At 39.2% G+C, this 14,252-nt stretch overlaps 1 protein-coding gene across 6 annotated transcripts in view; it reads left to right on the top strand.

The window, feature by feature from the left end:
* The window catches only part of LOC129652613 (glycerophosphodiester phosphodiesterase domain-containing protein 4-like), a 181,747-nt gene that overhangs the window by 56,095 nt on the left and 111,400 nt on the right, over positions 1–14,252 (top strand). For all 6 annotated transcript variants that reach the window (XM_055581388.1, XM_055581386.1, XM_055581390.1 and 3 more), the window contains one exon: positions 9,482–9,638. In XM_055581388.1, the coding sequence (XP_055437363.1) occupies positions 9,482–9,638 (157 nt within the window). The remainder of the gene's footprint in view (positions 1–9,481; positions 9,639–14,252) is intronic.

The raw sequence follows: 14,252 nt of genomic DNA, 5'->3' as shown, positions 1-14,252 counted from the left end.
GCCACCTGCCAATGCAGGAGACATGGGTTTGATCCTTGGGTTGGGAAGATCCCCTGGAGAAGGAAATGACCACCCACTCCAGTATTCTTGCCTTGGAAATTCTATGCACTGAGAGGAGCCTGGTGGGCTATAGTACATGCGGTTGCAAAAGAGTTGAACATGATTTAGTGACTAAACAACAACATCATCAATATTGTATCTGAATGAGATGATGGATGTTCACTAAACGTAGTATAATCATACTGTGATGGATGTAAGTCAAATAATTATGTTGTATGCCTTAATCTTTTACAGTGCTGTATGTAGAGTATATTTCAATAAAACTAGGGGGGAATCACTGAGATTTTGATAGGAATTGCATGAATCTTCTCATTGCTTTGGTTAATAGTAACATATTAACAATGTTAATTTTTTCAATCCATAAACATGGGATGTGTTTACATTTATCTGTGTCTTCCTCCACTTCTTTCAGAAATATTTTCTTGTTTTCATTGCATAAATCTTTCACCTCCTTAAAGTTCATTCTTTTAAGTATTTTATTCTTTTCGATGCCATTTTAAATGAAATTGTTTTTGTAATTTCTGTAATTAGTGACCAGAGTGGAGATTTCTTATATTTGGAGTATAGGATCTCTTTTTGACACCCTGAGTCTTACCATGCTTTGCAAGTTACTTCATGAACCTGTACACAGATTTTTCATTCTTATGTATAGAAATGCAGCTGATTTTTGGATGTTTCCTTGGTATTGCTGTTTTGTGAAATTTATTTATTCTGTTTTTTGTTATAGAAATTTTAGGCTTTTCTGCATGTAAGAGTTTTTGTTGTTCAATGATTTTCATGTCTGATTCTTTGTGACCCTGTGGACAGCAGCTCGCCAGGCTTCCCTATCCTTCACTATCTTCCAGAGTTTGCTCAAATTCATGTGCATTGAGTCAGTGATGGTATCTAATCGTCTCATCTCTGCTGCCCTCTTCTCTTTTTGCCTTCAGTCTTTCCCATCATCAGGATCTTTTCCAGTGAGTTGGCTCTTCGTATCAAGTGGCCGAAGTATTGGAGTTTCAGCTTCAGCATTAGTCCTTCCAATCAATATTCAGGGTTGATTTGTTTTAGGATTGCCTGGTTTGATTTTCTTACAATCAAAGGGACTCTCAAGAGTCTTCTCTATCTAGCACTGTAGTTTGAAAGCATCAATTCTTTGGCACTCAAACTTCTTTATGGTTCAACTCTCACATCTGTACGTGACTACTGGGAAAACCATAGCTTTGACTATATAGACCTTTGTCAGCAAAGTAATGTCTCTGCTTTTTAATACACTGTCTATGTCTGTTATACATTTCCTTCCAGGGGCAAGCATTTTTTAATTTCTTGGCTAAAGTCACTGTCTGCAGTGATTTTGGAGGCCAAGAAAATAAAATCTGCTACTGTTTCCACTTTTCCCCCTTCTATTTGCCATGAAGTGATGGACCCAGATGCCATGATCTTAGTTTTTGAATGTTGAGTTTTAAGCCAGCTTTTTCACTCTCCTCTTTGATCTTCATCAAGAGGCTCTTTAGTTCCTCTTTGCTTTCTGCCATAAGGGTGATATCATCTTCACATCTGAGGTTGTTGATATTTTTCGCAGCAGTCTTGATTCCAGCTTGTGATTCATCCAGCTCTGCATTTTGCATGATATGCTCTGCATATAAGTGAAACAGGGTGCCAGTATATAGCCTTGTCTTATTCTTTTCCCAATTTTGAATCAGTCAGTTGTTCTATGTAAGGTTCAAACTGTTGCTTCTTGACCCACATACAAGTTTCTCAGGTCACAGGTAAGATGGTCTGGTATTCCCATCTCTTAAGAATTTTCCACAGTTTGTTGTGATCCACACAGTCAAAGGCTTTAGCGTAGTCAATGAAGCAGAAGTAGATGTTTTTCTGGAATTGCCTTGCTTTCTTTATGATGCAATAAATGTTGGCAATTTGATCCCTGGTTCCTCTGCCTTTTATAAACCTACCTTGTCCATCTGGAAGTTCTTGGTTCATGTACTACTGAAGCTTAGTTTGAAGGATTTTGAGCATAACCTTACTAGCATGTGAAATGAGTGCAATTTTTCAGGTAGTTTGAACATTCTTTGACACTGCTCTTCTTTGAGATCGGAATGAAAACTGACCTTTTCCAGTCCTGTGGCCACTGCTGAGTTTCCCAAATTTGCTGGCATATTGAGTGCAGCACTTTCACAGCATCATCTTTTAGGATTTGAAATAGCTCAACTGGAATTCCATCACCTCCACTAGCTTTGTTCGTAGTGATGCTTCCTAAGGCCCACATGACTTCACACTCCAGAATGTCTGGCTCTAGGCAAACCATCATAGTTATCCCGGTCATAAAGATCTTCTTTTGTATAGTTCTGTGTATTCTTGCCACCTCTTCTTACTCTCTTCTGCTTCCGTTAGGTGCTTACATTTCTGTCCTTTATTGTGCCCATCCTTGCATGAAATGTTCCCTTGGTATCTCCAGTTTTCTTGACGAGATCTCTAATTTTTCTCATTCTGTTGTATTTCTCTACAGTTCTTCTCCTTGTTCATAAAGAAGACCTTCTTATCTCTTTGCTATTTTCTTGAACTCCGCATTCAGGTGGGTTTATCTTTCCCTTCCTATCTTGCTTTTCACTTCTCTTCTTTTCTCAGCTATTTGTAAAGCCTCCTCAGACAATCACTTTGCCTTCTTGCATTTCTTTTTCTTTGGTATGGTTTTAGTCTCTGCCTCCTGTACAGTGTTATAAACCTCTGTCCATAGTTCTTCAGGCACTCTGTCTACCATATCCAGTCCCTTGAATCTGTTTGTCACCTCCACTGTATAGTCAATCATAAGGGATTTGATTTAGGTCATATCTGAATGGCCTAGTGGTTTGCCCGTCTTTCTTCAATTTAAGCCTGAAGTTTTCAATAAGGAGCTGATAATCTGATCCACAGTCAGCTCCAGGTCTTGTTTGTGCTGAGTGTATAGAGCTTCTCCATCTTCGTGTGCAAAGAATATAAGCAGTCTAATTTTAGTATTGACCTGTAGGTGATGTCTATGTGTAGTCATCGTTTGTGTTGTTGGAAGAGGGTTTTACTATGACCAGCGTGTTCTCTTGGCAAAACTGTTAACCTTTGTCCTGCTTCAATTTGTATTCCAAGGCAAAACTTGCCTGTTACTCCAGGTATCTCTTGACTTCCTATTTTTGCATTCCAATCCCCTGTGATCAAAATAACATCTTTTTTTGATGTTAGTTTTAGAAGGTCTTGTAGGTCTTCATAGAACTGGTCAACTTCAGCTCTTTTGGCATTAGTGGTTGGGGCATAGACTTGGATAACTGTGATATTGAATGGTTTGCCTTGGAAATGAACTGAGATCATTCTGTTATTTTTGAGATTGCCCCCAAGTACAGCATTTTGGACTCTTTTGTTGATTGTGAGGGCCACTCCATTTCTTCTAAGGTATTCCTGCCCAGAGTAGTAAATATAATGGTTGTCTGAATTAAATTTGCCCATTCCTGTCCATTTTAGTTCACTGATTCCTAAAATGTCAGTGTTCACTCTTGCCATCTCCTGTTTGACCACGTCCATTTTACCTTGATTCATGAACCTAATGTTCCAGGTTCCTATGCTGTGTTATTCTTTGCAGCATCAGACTTTATTTTCACCTCCAGACACATCCTCAACTGAGCGTCCTTTTTGCTTTAACCCAGCAGCTACATTCTTTCTGGAGCTATTAACTGCCCTCTGCTCTTCTCCTGTAGCGTATTGGACACCTTCTGACCTGGGGGGCTCATCTGCAGTGTCGTATCATTTTGCCTTTTCATACTCTTAATGTTCATGGGGTTCTTGAGGCAAGAATACTGATGTGGTTTGTCATTCCCTTCTCAGTGGACTACATTTTGTCAGAACTGTCCACAGTGATTCATTTTTCTTCGGTGGCATGGCATGTCACGGCTCATAGCTTCATTGAAGTTATGCAGGCCCCTTCACCAATGACAAGACCATGATCCATGAAGGTGGCATATAAGATAATACCATATGAAAACAGAAGTAATTTTAGCTTTTTCCATTCCAACCTGGATCCATTTTATTTCTCTGTGTTTCTCAATTGCTCTGGCTAGAACTTTTAGCGTCACTTTGAGTACAAGTGCCAAAAGTACACTTCCTTACCTTCTTCCTAATTTGAGAGGAAAAGCTTTTTGTCATTCACCATTGAATATGGTGTTTGCCATGGCTTTTTCATATATGTCTTGTATTTTTTTTAATTTAAATTTATATATTTTAATTGGAGGCTAATTACTTTATAATATTGTATTGGTTCTGCCACACATCAACATGAATCTGTCACAGCCGTACATGTGTTCCCCATCCTGAACCCCTCTCCCACCTCCAATATGTGTCTTTTATTATTTTGGTGTTGTTTCTTTCTATTTTTAGCTTGATGAGAATGTTTATCATTAAAGAGTGTTGAATGTTGTCAAATTCCTTTTCTGTATCACTTGAAATAATTGTGTTTTTTCTCTTTCATTCTTTTAATGTGGTTTATTACATTGATGGATTTCAATAACATTCTTGAATTTTGGGACTGAATCTCAGATATAATCTTTTTTTAATACAGTGCTGAGTTCTATTTGCTATTTTATTGAGGTTTTTTTTAACATCAGTGTTCATAAGGGATATTGTTCTATAATTTTATTTTCTTGTAGTATGTTTGTCTGGCTTTGATTTTGGGATATCCTTTAGAGTCTGTTAGCTCTTATACAGTCTTTTTTTATTCTCATATTCAATAAGTTGTATTGTGTTATCTTTTAGTTCAGTGAGTCTTCCTTTTGCCTGTTTAAATCTGCCTTTGAATCCCTGTAGTCCGTTTTTTTATTTCAGTTGTTGTACTTTTTAGCTCTATAATTTTTTGGTTTATTTTTCGGGTTTAAGAACTCTCTTTATTAATATTTCCATTTTGTTCATACATTATTTTGTTGAGTTTATACACATCTTTCTTTAGTTCTTTTAGTGTCTTTAATATGATTGTTTTAAAGTTTTTATCTAGTATATCCACCATTAGCTTTTTTTTAGGGACAGTTCTTGTTGATTTTTTTTTTCCTTTGAATGGGCCATACTTTGTTTTTGTCAGTCTTATGATTTTTTTTTTTTTTTTTTTGGTTAAAAACTGAGCATTTGAGATGAGTAGTATGGTAATACTGGAAATTAGATTCTCCCCCTTCCTTTGGGTTTGCTGGGTTTTGTTGTTGTTATAATTTTTATTAGATGTCTCTGTGCTGTGGATCAGCCTGAGGTATAAACTTGAGTTTTTTTCAGGTTTTTCTGATCTTCCCTTGGCCATGTATGGTCACTTTCTAATTTCTCTTTGTATGTACTGCTGCTGCTACTGCTGTAAGTTGCTTTAGTCATGTCCGACTCTGTGCGACCCCATAGATGGCAGCCCACCAGGCTCCTCCGTCCCTGGTATTCTCCAGGCAAGAACACTGGAGTGGGTTGCCATTTCCTTCTCCAATGCATGAAAGTGAAAAGTGAAAGTGAAGTCACTCAGTTGTGTCCGACTCTTTGTGACCCCATGGACTGCAGCCTACCAGGCTCCTCCATCCATGGGATTTTCCAGGCAAGAGTACTGGAGTGGGTTGCCATTGCCTTCTCCATTTGTATGTACAGATATTTTTAATATTTTAAATTTTTAATATAGATCACTTTAATATAAAGCTACTGTTTAATGGCTGATTTACAATAGGATAAAAGGAGAAACATAAAAGAGCTTTGAAACGGGTGCTGCCCTTTAAATTTTGTGAAAGTCACTTCTATTAGAGGGCTAGGGCTTTGCAACAGTGGAAGAAGGTGGAACAACAGTCTTATCGCTCTGCTCTTTTGTGACAAGAAGTGACCAGTGACCAGAGCAGAGAAACCCTATATTTTGAATAGAGGATGTTTTTTTTGCCACCCTGGCACTCACCAGCTGCTGTGCAAGTTACTCCAGGAACCTGTCCACAGTTGTTTGCCATGTGAATAGTGGTGGGTAATCACTGCAGATGGTGACTGCAGCCATGAAATTAAAAGATGCTTACTCCTTGGAAGGAAAGTTATGTCCAACCTAGATAGCATATTCAAAAGCAGAGACATTACTTTGAGAACAAAGGTCCGTCTAGTCAAGGCTATGGTTTTTCCAGTGGTCATGTATGGATGTGAGAGTAAGACTGTGAAGAAGGCTGAGTGCCGAAGAATTGATGCTTTTGAACTGTGGTGTTGGAGAAGACTCTTGAGAGTCCCTTGGACTGCAAGGAGATCCAACCAGTCCATTCTGAAGGAGATCAGCCCTGGGATTTCTTTGGAGGGAATGATGCTAAAGCTGAAACTCCAGTACTTTGGCCACCTCATGCAAAGAGTTGACTCATTGGAAAAGACTCTGATGCTGGGAGGGATTGGGGGCAGGAGGAGAAGGGGATGACAGTGGATGAGATGGCTGGATGGCATCACTGACTCGATGGACGTGAGTCTGAGTGAACTCCGGGTGTTGGTGATGGACAGGGAGGCCTGGCATGCTGCGATTCATGGGGTCGCCAAGAGTCGGACACGACTGAGCGACTGAACTGAACTGAATGAGTAGCTACTATTGTGCTAAGAGTTGAAATTGACTGAAATTAACCCCAGTTTATATCTGAGTTTTCCCATGAAAGTTGAACGCCTTTCATGTACTCCAAACTTCCAAGAGAATTACATTAGACAGTCTTCGGATGCAGTTGTTGCCTAGGTGGGGAGACAGATTCCTGGTGCTTTGTACTCTGTCATCTTCCCAGCATCATTTTGATGAATTTTAACTTGATAGTTGTTTTCTTCCTTCACCGTTTAAAATACGTTGTTTCATTGTTTTCTGTATCTCATATTTTTTGTTGAAAAGTCTGCTATATACTTATCTTTGATGGCTGGACGGCATCACTGACTCGATGGATGTGAGTCTGAGTGAATTCCTGGTGTTGGTGATGGACAGGGAGGCCTGGCGTGCTGCGATTCATGGGGTCGCAAAGAGTCGGACACGACTGAGCGACTGATCTGATCTGATCTGATTTCTATCTAAATATGTATTTTCTTTCCCTGTGGCTACTTTTACAATTTTCTTTTCCTCATCAATTTTTCACCAGTCATACACATGCACATAGTGTGGGGTATGTGCCTGTGTATGTGCACTCCTATATTTACTTTTCTTGGTATTCATCAGTGTTGTTGGATCTATTGATGCCTAACTTTTATAAATTTTTGAAATTTTTACTTTTACTTCCTCAGATTTTTTTCTGTTCCTCCCCTCTTTTTAGGTCTGCAACTGCATGTATATAATACTGCTTGATATTGTCTTACAGTTCATTTGGATAGATTCTACCGCTGCACCTTCCAACTCACTGATCTTTACATCATCTGTAATATCAAATATGCTGTTAAGTTCATTTAGTGAAATTTTCATTTCAGTTATATTTTTTTATCTCAAAATTTCCATTTATTTCTTTTTCGACTCTTAAACAGTTATGTCTTCATATGTTCATGCATTCCTTTGCATCTATTACATACATCGTCTATATTTTTTATCATGATTTAATATTCTTGTTTATGAATTCTGTCACCTCTGTCATTTCCAAGTTTGTCTTTACTGGGTAATTTCTCTAGGTTATGATTACGTTTTTATACTTCATTATATGTCTGGTAAATTTTGGTTATAAGCCAAACATTGTGACTTTACCATTCTGGGTGGTATATTTTTTTGTATTCCATTAAAGAATTTTGTGCTTATCCTAGCAGGCAATTAAGTTACTTGAAGATTAGTTTTATCCTTTGGAGGATTGTTTTTAAGTTCTTTTATGGATATTCTAAGGTAATTCTAGTTCTAAATTATTCCCATCTCAAAGACGTATCCTCATTATTATTGAGGTCATGCCACTAATAGAACTTGAATGAGTTACATCCCTTTGTGAGCTCTGTAAATTGCCTTGGAACTTTCTGGTTATTTTCCTTTTCTTGGAAGTTATTCTTGACAAACTTCATAAGAGTTTTTCTCTGTACATTTACAAATTGATATTTAGCCATACTTCAAGGGATCCTTGTACATATTTCTCCAGAATGCTTTCTTTTTGCATACCTCCATTCCCTACGGGACTCTAGCCAATAAATTCTAGCTTTATTGACCTCTCCTTAATCTTATCTTCTTCTCATTTCATTAAGTGGCTGGGTACTTTCTAGATGCTCCCCTCCTTGCTCCATGGGCTTCCCTGGTGCTAGTGGCAAAGAACCCGCCTGCCAGTGCAGGAGATGTACGAGCTCAGGTTTGATCCCTGAGTCAGGAAGATCCCCTGGAGGAGGGCATGGCAACCCATTTTAGTATTCTTGCCTGGAGAATCCCATGGACAGAGGAGCCTGCTGGGCTATAGTTCATAGGGTTGCAGAGAGTGAGACCCAACTTGAATCGACTTATCATGCATGCCCACCTTGTCCCATGCCAAATTCCAGTATTTACCTGCAAGAAGGAAGCTTGCATAATGGTAAAGCCTATTTCATTTGTTTGCCTTTTCTCAGAAATAATTATACTGTGCTCCCCATTGTCCACTTCCTACAAAAGTTAATTCTCTTGTTTTGTCCAGTTTTCTAGTTGTTCATGGGCAAGGGACTAGGTCTCAATCCTGTTACTCCTTAGTGATCATTACAGAGTTCTCATCATGTATATTTTAATCATAAAGAAAGAGAGATTTTCATAAAGACAGATTCCTCAAGGCAAATAGCTGATAACAGAAGTTTTCAGATAATAAACTTTTCTAATGATGCCACCTGATATGAGAATCTAGGACCAGAAATACTCAGGGCAGTTGCCAGTTGGGAAATGAGTCAGAAAAACATAGGAAGTTTGTGTAGGTGCCTGTTTAGTATGGTTCTAGGGACTTCAGGACCTTGCCACATTCACTTCTCACTTACTTTACTCTCAGATAACTACTTTACCTATTGTTTTCTAGATCCATAAATTCCCTTGATAGGAAGGCTACTGTTTCACCATAGCTAATAGACTTAACGGAGCTTTCCTGGTAGCTCAGACAGTAGTCAGCCTGCAGTGCAGGAAACCCAGGTTCGATCCCTGGGTCAGGAAGATCCCCTGGAGGAGGGCATGGCAAGTCACTCCAATATTCTTGCTTGGAGAATCCTCCTAGACAGAGGAGCCTGGCAGGATCCAGTCCATGGGTTCACAAAGAGTCAGACATGACTGAGCAACTAAGCACAGCACAATAGGCTTATTGTACCTTACAAAAGATTGCTTCCTTGGGCACAAAAATGTTAATATCAAAGTATAAATTCCTGTACTTAATCCTCTGCTAATATAAGGGAGGGAGTAAGGAACCTAGTAAGACTTGTGAACTTGATAGGCTTTTTGAGAACCCAGTCTGCCAGGGTGGCTGAATTCAGCCTATCCACCTTTTCTGCTCTTCTCCCTCTCTGCCTGCAGTTACGATCATGTGCCTTTTCTCATGCATGACTCTGACCTGAGAAGAACAACCAATATCAAGGAGGTCCTGCCAAATGCCTCTTTGACACACCCTTCCTTATTTGATTGGGATTTCCTGTCAACTCTGAATGCAGGCAAATGGTTTTCACATGCTCCGGTAAGACATGTTCCCCACTTCAAGAAACCTGCCTTGAACTCCCTCTTCTGTATGAGGTCATGTGCTGCTCCTGGAGATGAAGCCTTTAGATGAGGATAGGCAAGTGTGCACACAATTTCATCCCAGTTTGGTAGCATGATTATAGTTAGAATTCACAGGAATGTTATTCCAGTAATGTAGTCAGTCTAATTGCTGCTGGAAATTCTGAAAACAAGCTTTAAACTTATTCTTGGTCATTTACTTCCTTTTAATCCAAGAATTTCTTGAACTTGGGGCTTCCCTGGTGGCTCAGATGGTAAAGAATCTGCCTGCAGTGTGGGAGACTGGAGTTTGATTCCTGGCAGTGTTTCAATAACAAGTTAGAGAATTTAGAATTATCCTGAATAGAAAGTCAGATTTACATGTGATAAAAGTCAAGCCTGCCTTCTGAAAATAGTTAAAGAAAAAGCAACTTACATTTTCCAGGTTATCATATCTACAGGGAATCCATGTGACCTAGGTTTCACCAATCAGATACACTCATTTTCAGTCTAATTTTGACAACAAACATCTGAGCAGGACAGACAGCAGACACTCATATTGCTAGCACCTATGGCAGCAGAGCTACAGTAGTTAGATGTCAGCTGTGGTGATGGCTGTCCTATCAGGTAGTTGTATAATTAGGAAAATAAATCTTCAGGGACTTTTGATTATGTACTAGGTGGAATGGAATTTATTTACATTTGATGTTAATCCTGAAGACTGATTTGATCCTTTTTCATGTTAAAAGTGAAAAGTAAAGACTTACATAAAGAGATACTTATCCACTTGAAATTCTTTCTTTTAAGAAGTGTTACTGTAAGGGATAGTTGAACATTGATTTGTAATGATTGTATCACCTCAGAATACTTATTCTCATATGAGTACGTAGCCTATAAATGTTGTTTCCATGTGAGAAATAAAGGGATACATCTGATATTCCAGGTTTCTGTGTGTATGTAGGCTCTGTATATGTCTCATCATATATGAATAAATAGAAATATACAGACTAGAGAGGCTCCATTAGTATGTACAATATATATTGGTTTAATTAGCCACATGCTAAGTCGCTTCATTTGTATCCAACTCTTTGTGACCCTCTGGACTGTAGCCCTCCAGGCTCCTCTGCCAATGGGATTTTCTAGTCAAGAATATTACGCATTGGAAGGCAGATTCAACACCTGGACCTCCATGAAAGTCCCACAGGCAAGAATACTGGAGTGGGTTGCCATTTCCTCCTCAGGGGATCTTCCCGACCCAGGATTCAAACCCACATCTCTTAAATCTCCTGCTTCAGCAGATGGATTCTTTACCACTAGTGCAGCCCATGGAAGCCCTGATAGCCATAGGCAATGTTTTGACAAATATGTATTCCAAATGAGAAGGCTATTACAATATTTGTTGTGTAATGTATGGTTTGTAAAAGTCTTACTTACCATAAGTGATGGGATTGGATATGTTATTTTAGTAATGTTATCTTTATGTTTTAGGATTAATAGTTCTGTTTTATCTAGGTGGTATGTTTGCAGTGTTTAGTTATACCTTTAGTCTGGTTACTGAAGAGTATTCTGAAACCTTGACTTCAAATATGATTATCTAGGGGGCTTTATTTTTTGGTTTGTTTGTAGAGCTTTCTTTGCTTGCATGCTGTGTGGTCAGAAGTAGTCAAAGTGGTGTTGGCACATTATTTAAAACGTTTGTAAATTGGATAATTTTTCAGAGCAAAGAAATTCTTTCATTTGTGAAGGTTTTTCTGGGTGCTCTTTATTGGTTGGGTATAGTTATGAATTGATGGTGGTGGTGAGTTGATTATTATTTGACAGTAAAATTATTATTCTTGAGATCACTTGTGAAAATTAAATAGTTGATCTATAGTGAAATAAAAATAGATATAGAAGTTCTGGGAATTGTCCCTGGAAGATCAGCTGATCTATTTGGGGGCTTGCTTGGTGATTCAGTGGTAAAGAGTCTGCCTACAGTGCAGGAGACTCCAAATTCAATCCCTGGGTCAGGAAGATCCCCTCGAGAAGGAAATGGCAACCCACTCCAGTATTCTCACCTGGAAAATCCCATGGACAGAGGAGCCTGGCAGGCTACAGTCCATGGGGTCTCAAGGAGTTGGACACAACTTAAATTTGTTGGTATAGTTATTATTCTTGAGATTGCTTGTGAAAATTAGTGTGATCCATAATGGTTTTTCTAGTAGTCATGTGTGGTTTTTCCAGTAGTCATGAATATTCATTGCAAGGACTGATGATGAAGTTGAAACTCCAATACTTTGGCCATCTGGTACAAAGAACTGATTCATTGGAAAAGACCCAGATGCTGGGAAAAATTGAAGGCAGGAGGAGAAAGGGGTGACAGAGGATGAAATGATTGGATGGCATCACCGACTCAATGGACATGAGTTTGAGCAAGCTGTGGAAGTTGGTGATGGACAGGGAAGCCTGGTGTGCTGCAGTCCATGGGGTCACAAAGAGTTGGACATGACTGAGTGACTAAACTGAACTGAGTAATGAAATAAAAAGAGATACAGAAGTTCTGCAAATTGTCCCTGGAAGATCAGCTGAGTTCTTATTTTACTAGTAAAGCCAACATTTCTGTGGAGCATTTTTATATCCTTTTGTGAAAGTATAAATCTCAAAAGTTGTTCAGTCACTAAGTCATACCCAACTTTTTTTGACCCCATGGACTGCAGCACACCAGGCTTTCCTGTCCTTCACCACCTCCTAGAGGTTGCTCATACTCATGTCCATTGAGTCAGTGATACCATCCAACCATCTCATCCTCTGTTGCCCCCTTCTCCTGCCCTCAGTCTTTCCCACCACCAGGGTCTTTTCCAATGAGTCACCTCTTTGCATCAGGTGTCCAAAGTATTGGAGCTTCAGCTTCAGCATCAGTCCTTCCAATGAACATTAAGGGTTGATTTCCTTTAAGATTGACTGATTGGATCTCCTTGCAGTCCAAGGGACTTTCAGGAGTCTTCTCCAGCACCACAGTTCAAAAGCTTCAATCTTAAAAAATCTCAAAAGTATAAAAATGCAATTCTCATGCATATAGTGAGCAGATTATAATCTTTATTTAGCACATTAATGAAATAAGCAGAATGACACTTAAAAGAAGAACTCAACATGCTTATAGTCAGAGCAACAAAGAAATGCTGAAATCACATTGTTAAGTTGGATACAAACCTACTGTGTTACCTTGTTAATATACTGTATGGCAATGAAGATATCCTTTTGGAGTTATCTTTTTTTTTTATCAAAAATCATGTACATCTCTATTGGACAAAAATCATTTCCACTTTTATTAGTTGTCTACAAGTCACCATCTAACTTTACATAGTCAGACCCTAATCAGTAGAACACGAAATTCAAAGAAAGGTACATTTCCTTAAGAGTCAGATGACCCTTAGGCGTGCTTGTTAAACAGTGTGTTACCATTGTATTACTGGACATGGAACAACAGACTGGTTCCAAATAGGAAAAGGAGTATGTTAAGGCTGTATATTGTCACCCTGCTTATTTAACCTCTATGCAGAGTACATCATGAGAAACGCTGGGCTGGAAGAAGCACAAGCTGGAATCAAGATTGCCGGAAGAAATATCAATAACCTCAGATATGCAGATGACACCACCCTTATGGCAGAAAGTGAAGAGGAACTAAAAAGCTTCTTGATGAAAGTGAAAGAGGAGAGTGAAAAAGTTGGCTTAAAGCTCCACATTCAGAAAACAAAGATCATGGCATCTGGTCCCATCACTTCATGGGAAATAGATGGAGAAACAGTGGAAACAGTGTCAGACTTTATTTTTTTGGGCTTCAAAATCACTGCAGATGGTGACTGCAGCCATGAAATTAAAAGATGCTTACCCCTTGGAAGGAAAGTTATGACCAACCTAGATAGCATATTGAAAAGCAGAGACATTACTTTGTGAACAAAGTTCCATCTAGTCAAGGCTATGGTTTTTCCTGTGGTCATGTATGGATGTGAGAGTTGGACTGTGAGGAAGGCTGAGTGCCGAAGAATTGATGCTTTTGAACTGTGATGTTGGAGAAGACTCTTGAGAGTCCCTTGGACTGCAAGGAGATCCAACCAGTCCATTCTGCAGGAGATCAGCCCTGGGATTTCTTTGGAAGGAATGATGCTAAAGCTGAAACTCCAGTACTTTGGCCACCTCATGCAAAGAGTTGACTCATTGGAAAAGACTCTGATGCTGGGAGGGATTGGGGGCAGGAGGAGTAGGGGACGACAGAGGATGAGATGGCTGGATGGCATCACTGACTCGATGGATGTGAGTCTGAGTGAACTCCGGGTGTTGGTGATGGGCAGGGAGGCCTGGCGTGCTGTGATTCATGGGGTCGCAAAGAGTCAGACACAACTGAGCGACTGAACTGAACTGAACTGAACCGAACCATGATATTATCTTTTGCCTTATTGCTAAGTTTTGAATAATGTAAGTCTCCTCTTGGGATCATAAATAACTTCTATAGAGTGAGACTGGTCTCATTGTGATTTTGCATCATGTGGCTTCATTAACTTACATCGGTGTAGTTAAAAGTAACTTAACACACATAAGGTTCCTTGTTAGCTCTAGA

Source organism: Bubalus kerabau, chromosome 5 (assembly GCF_029407905.1).
Source record: "Bubalus kerabau isolate K-KA32 ecotype Philippines breed swamp buffalo chromosome 5, PCC_UOA_SB_1v2, whole genome shotgun sequence".
Lineage (NCBI taxonomy): Eukaryota > Metazoa > Chordata > Mammalia > Artiodactyla > Bovidae > Bubalus > Bubalus kerabau.
Note: the sequence above shows the minus strand (reverse complement) of the source record. Positions and strands in the feature narration are given on the sequence as shown.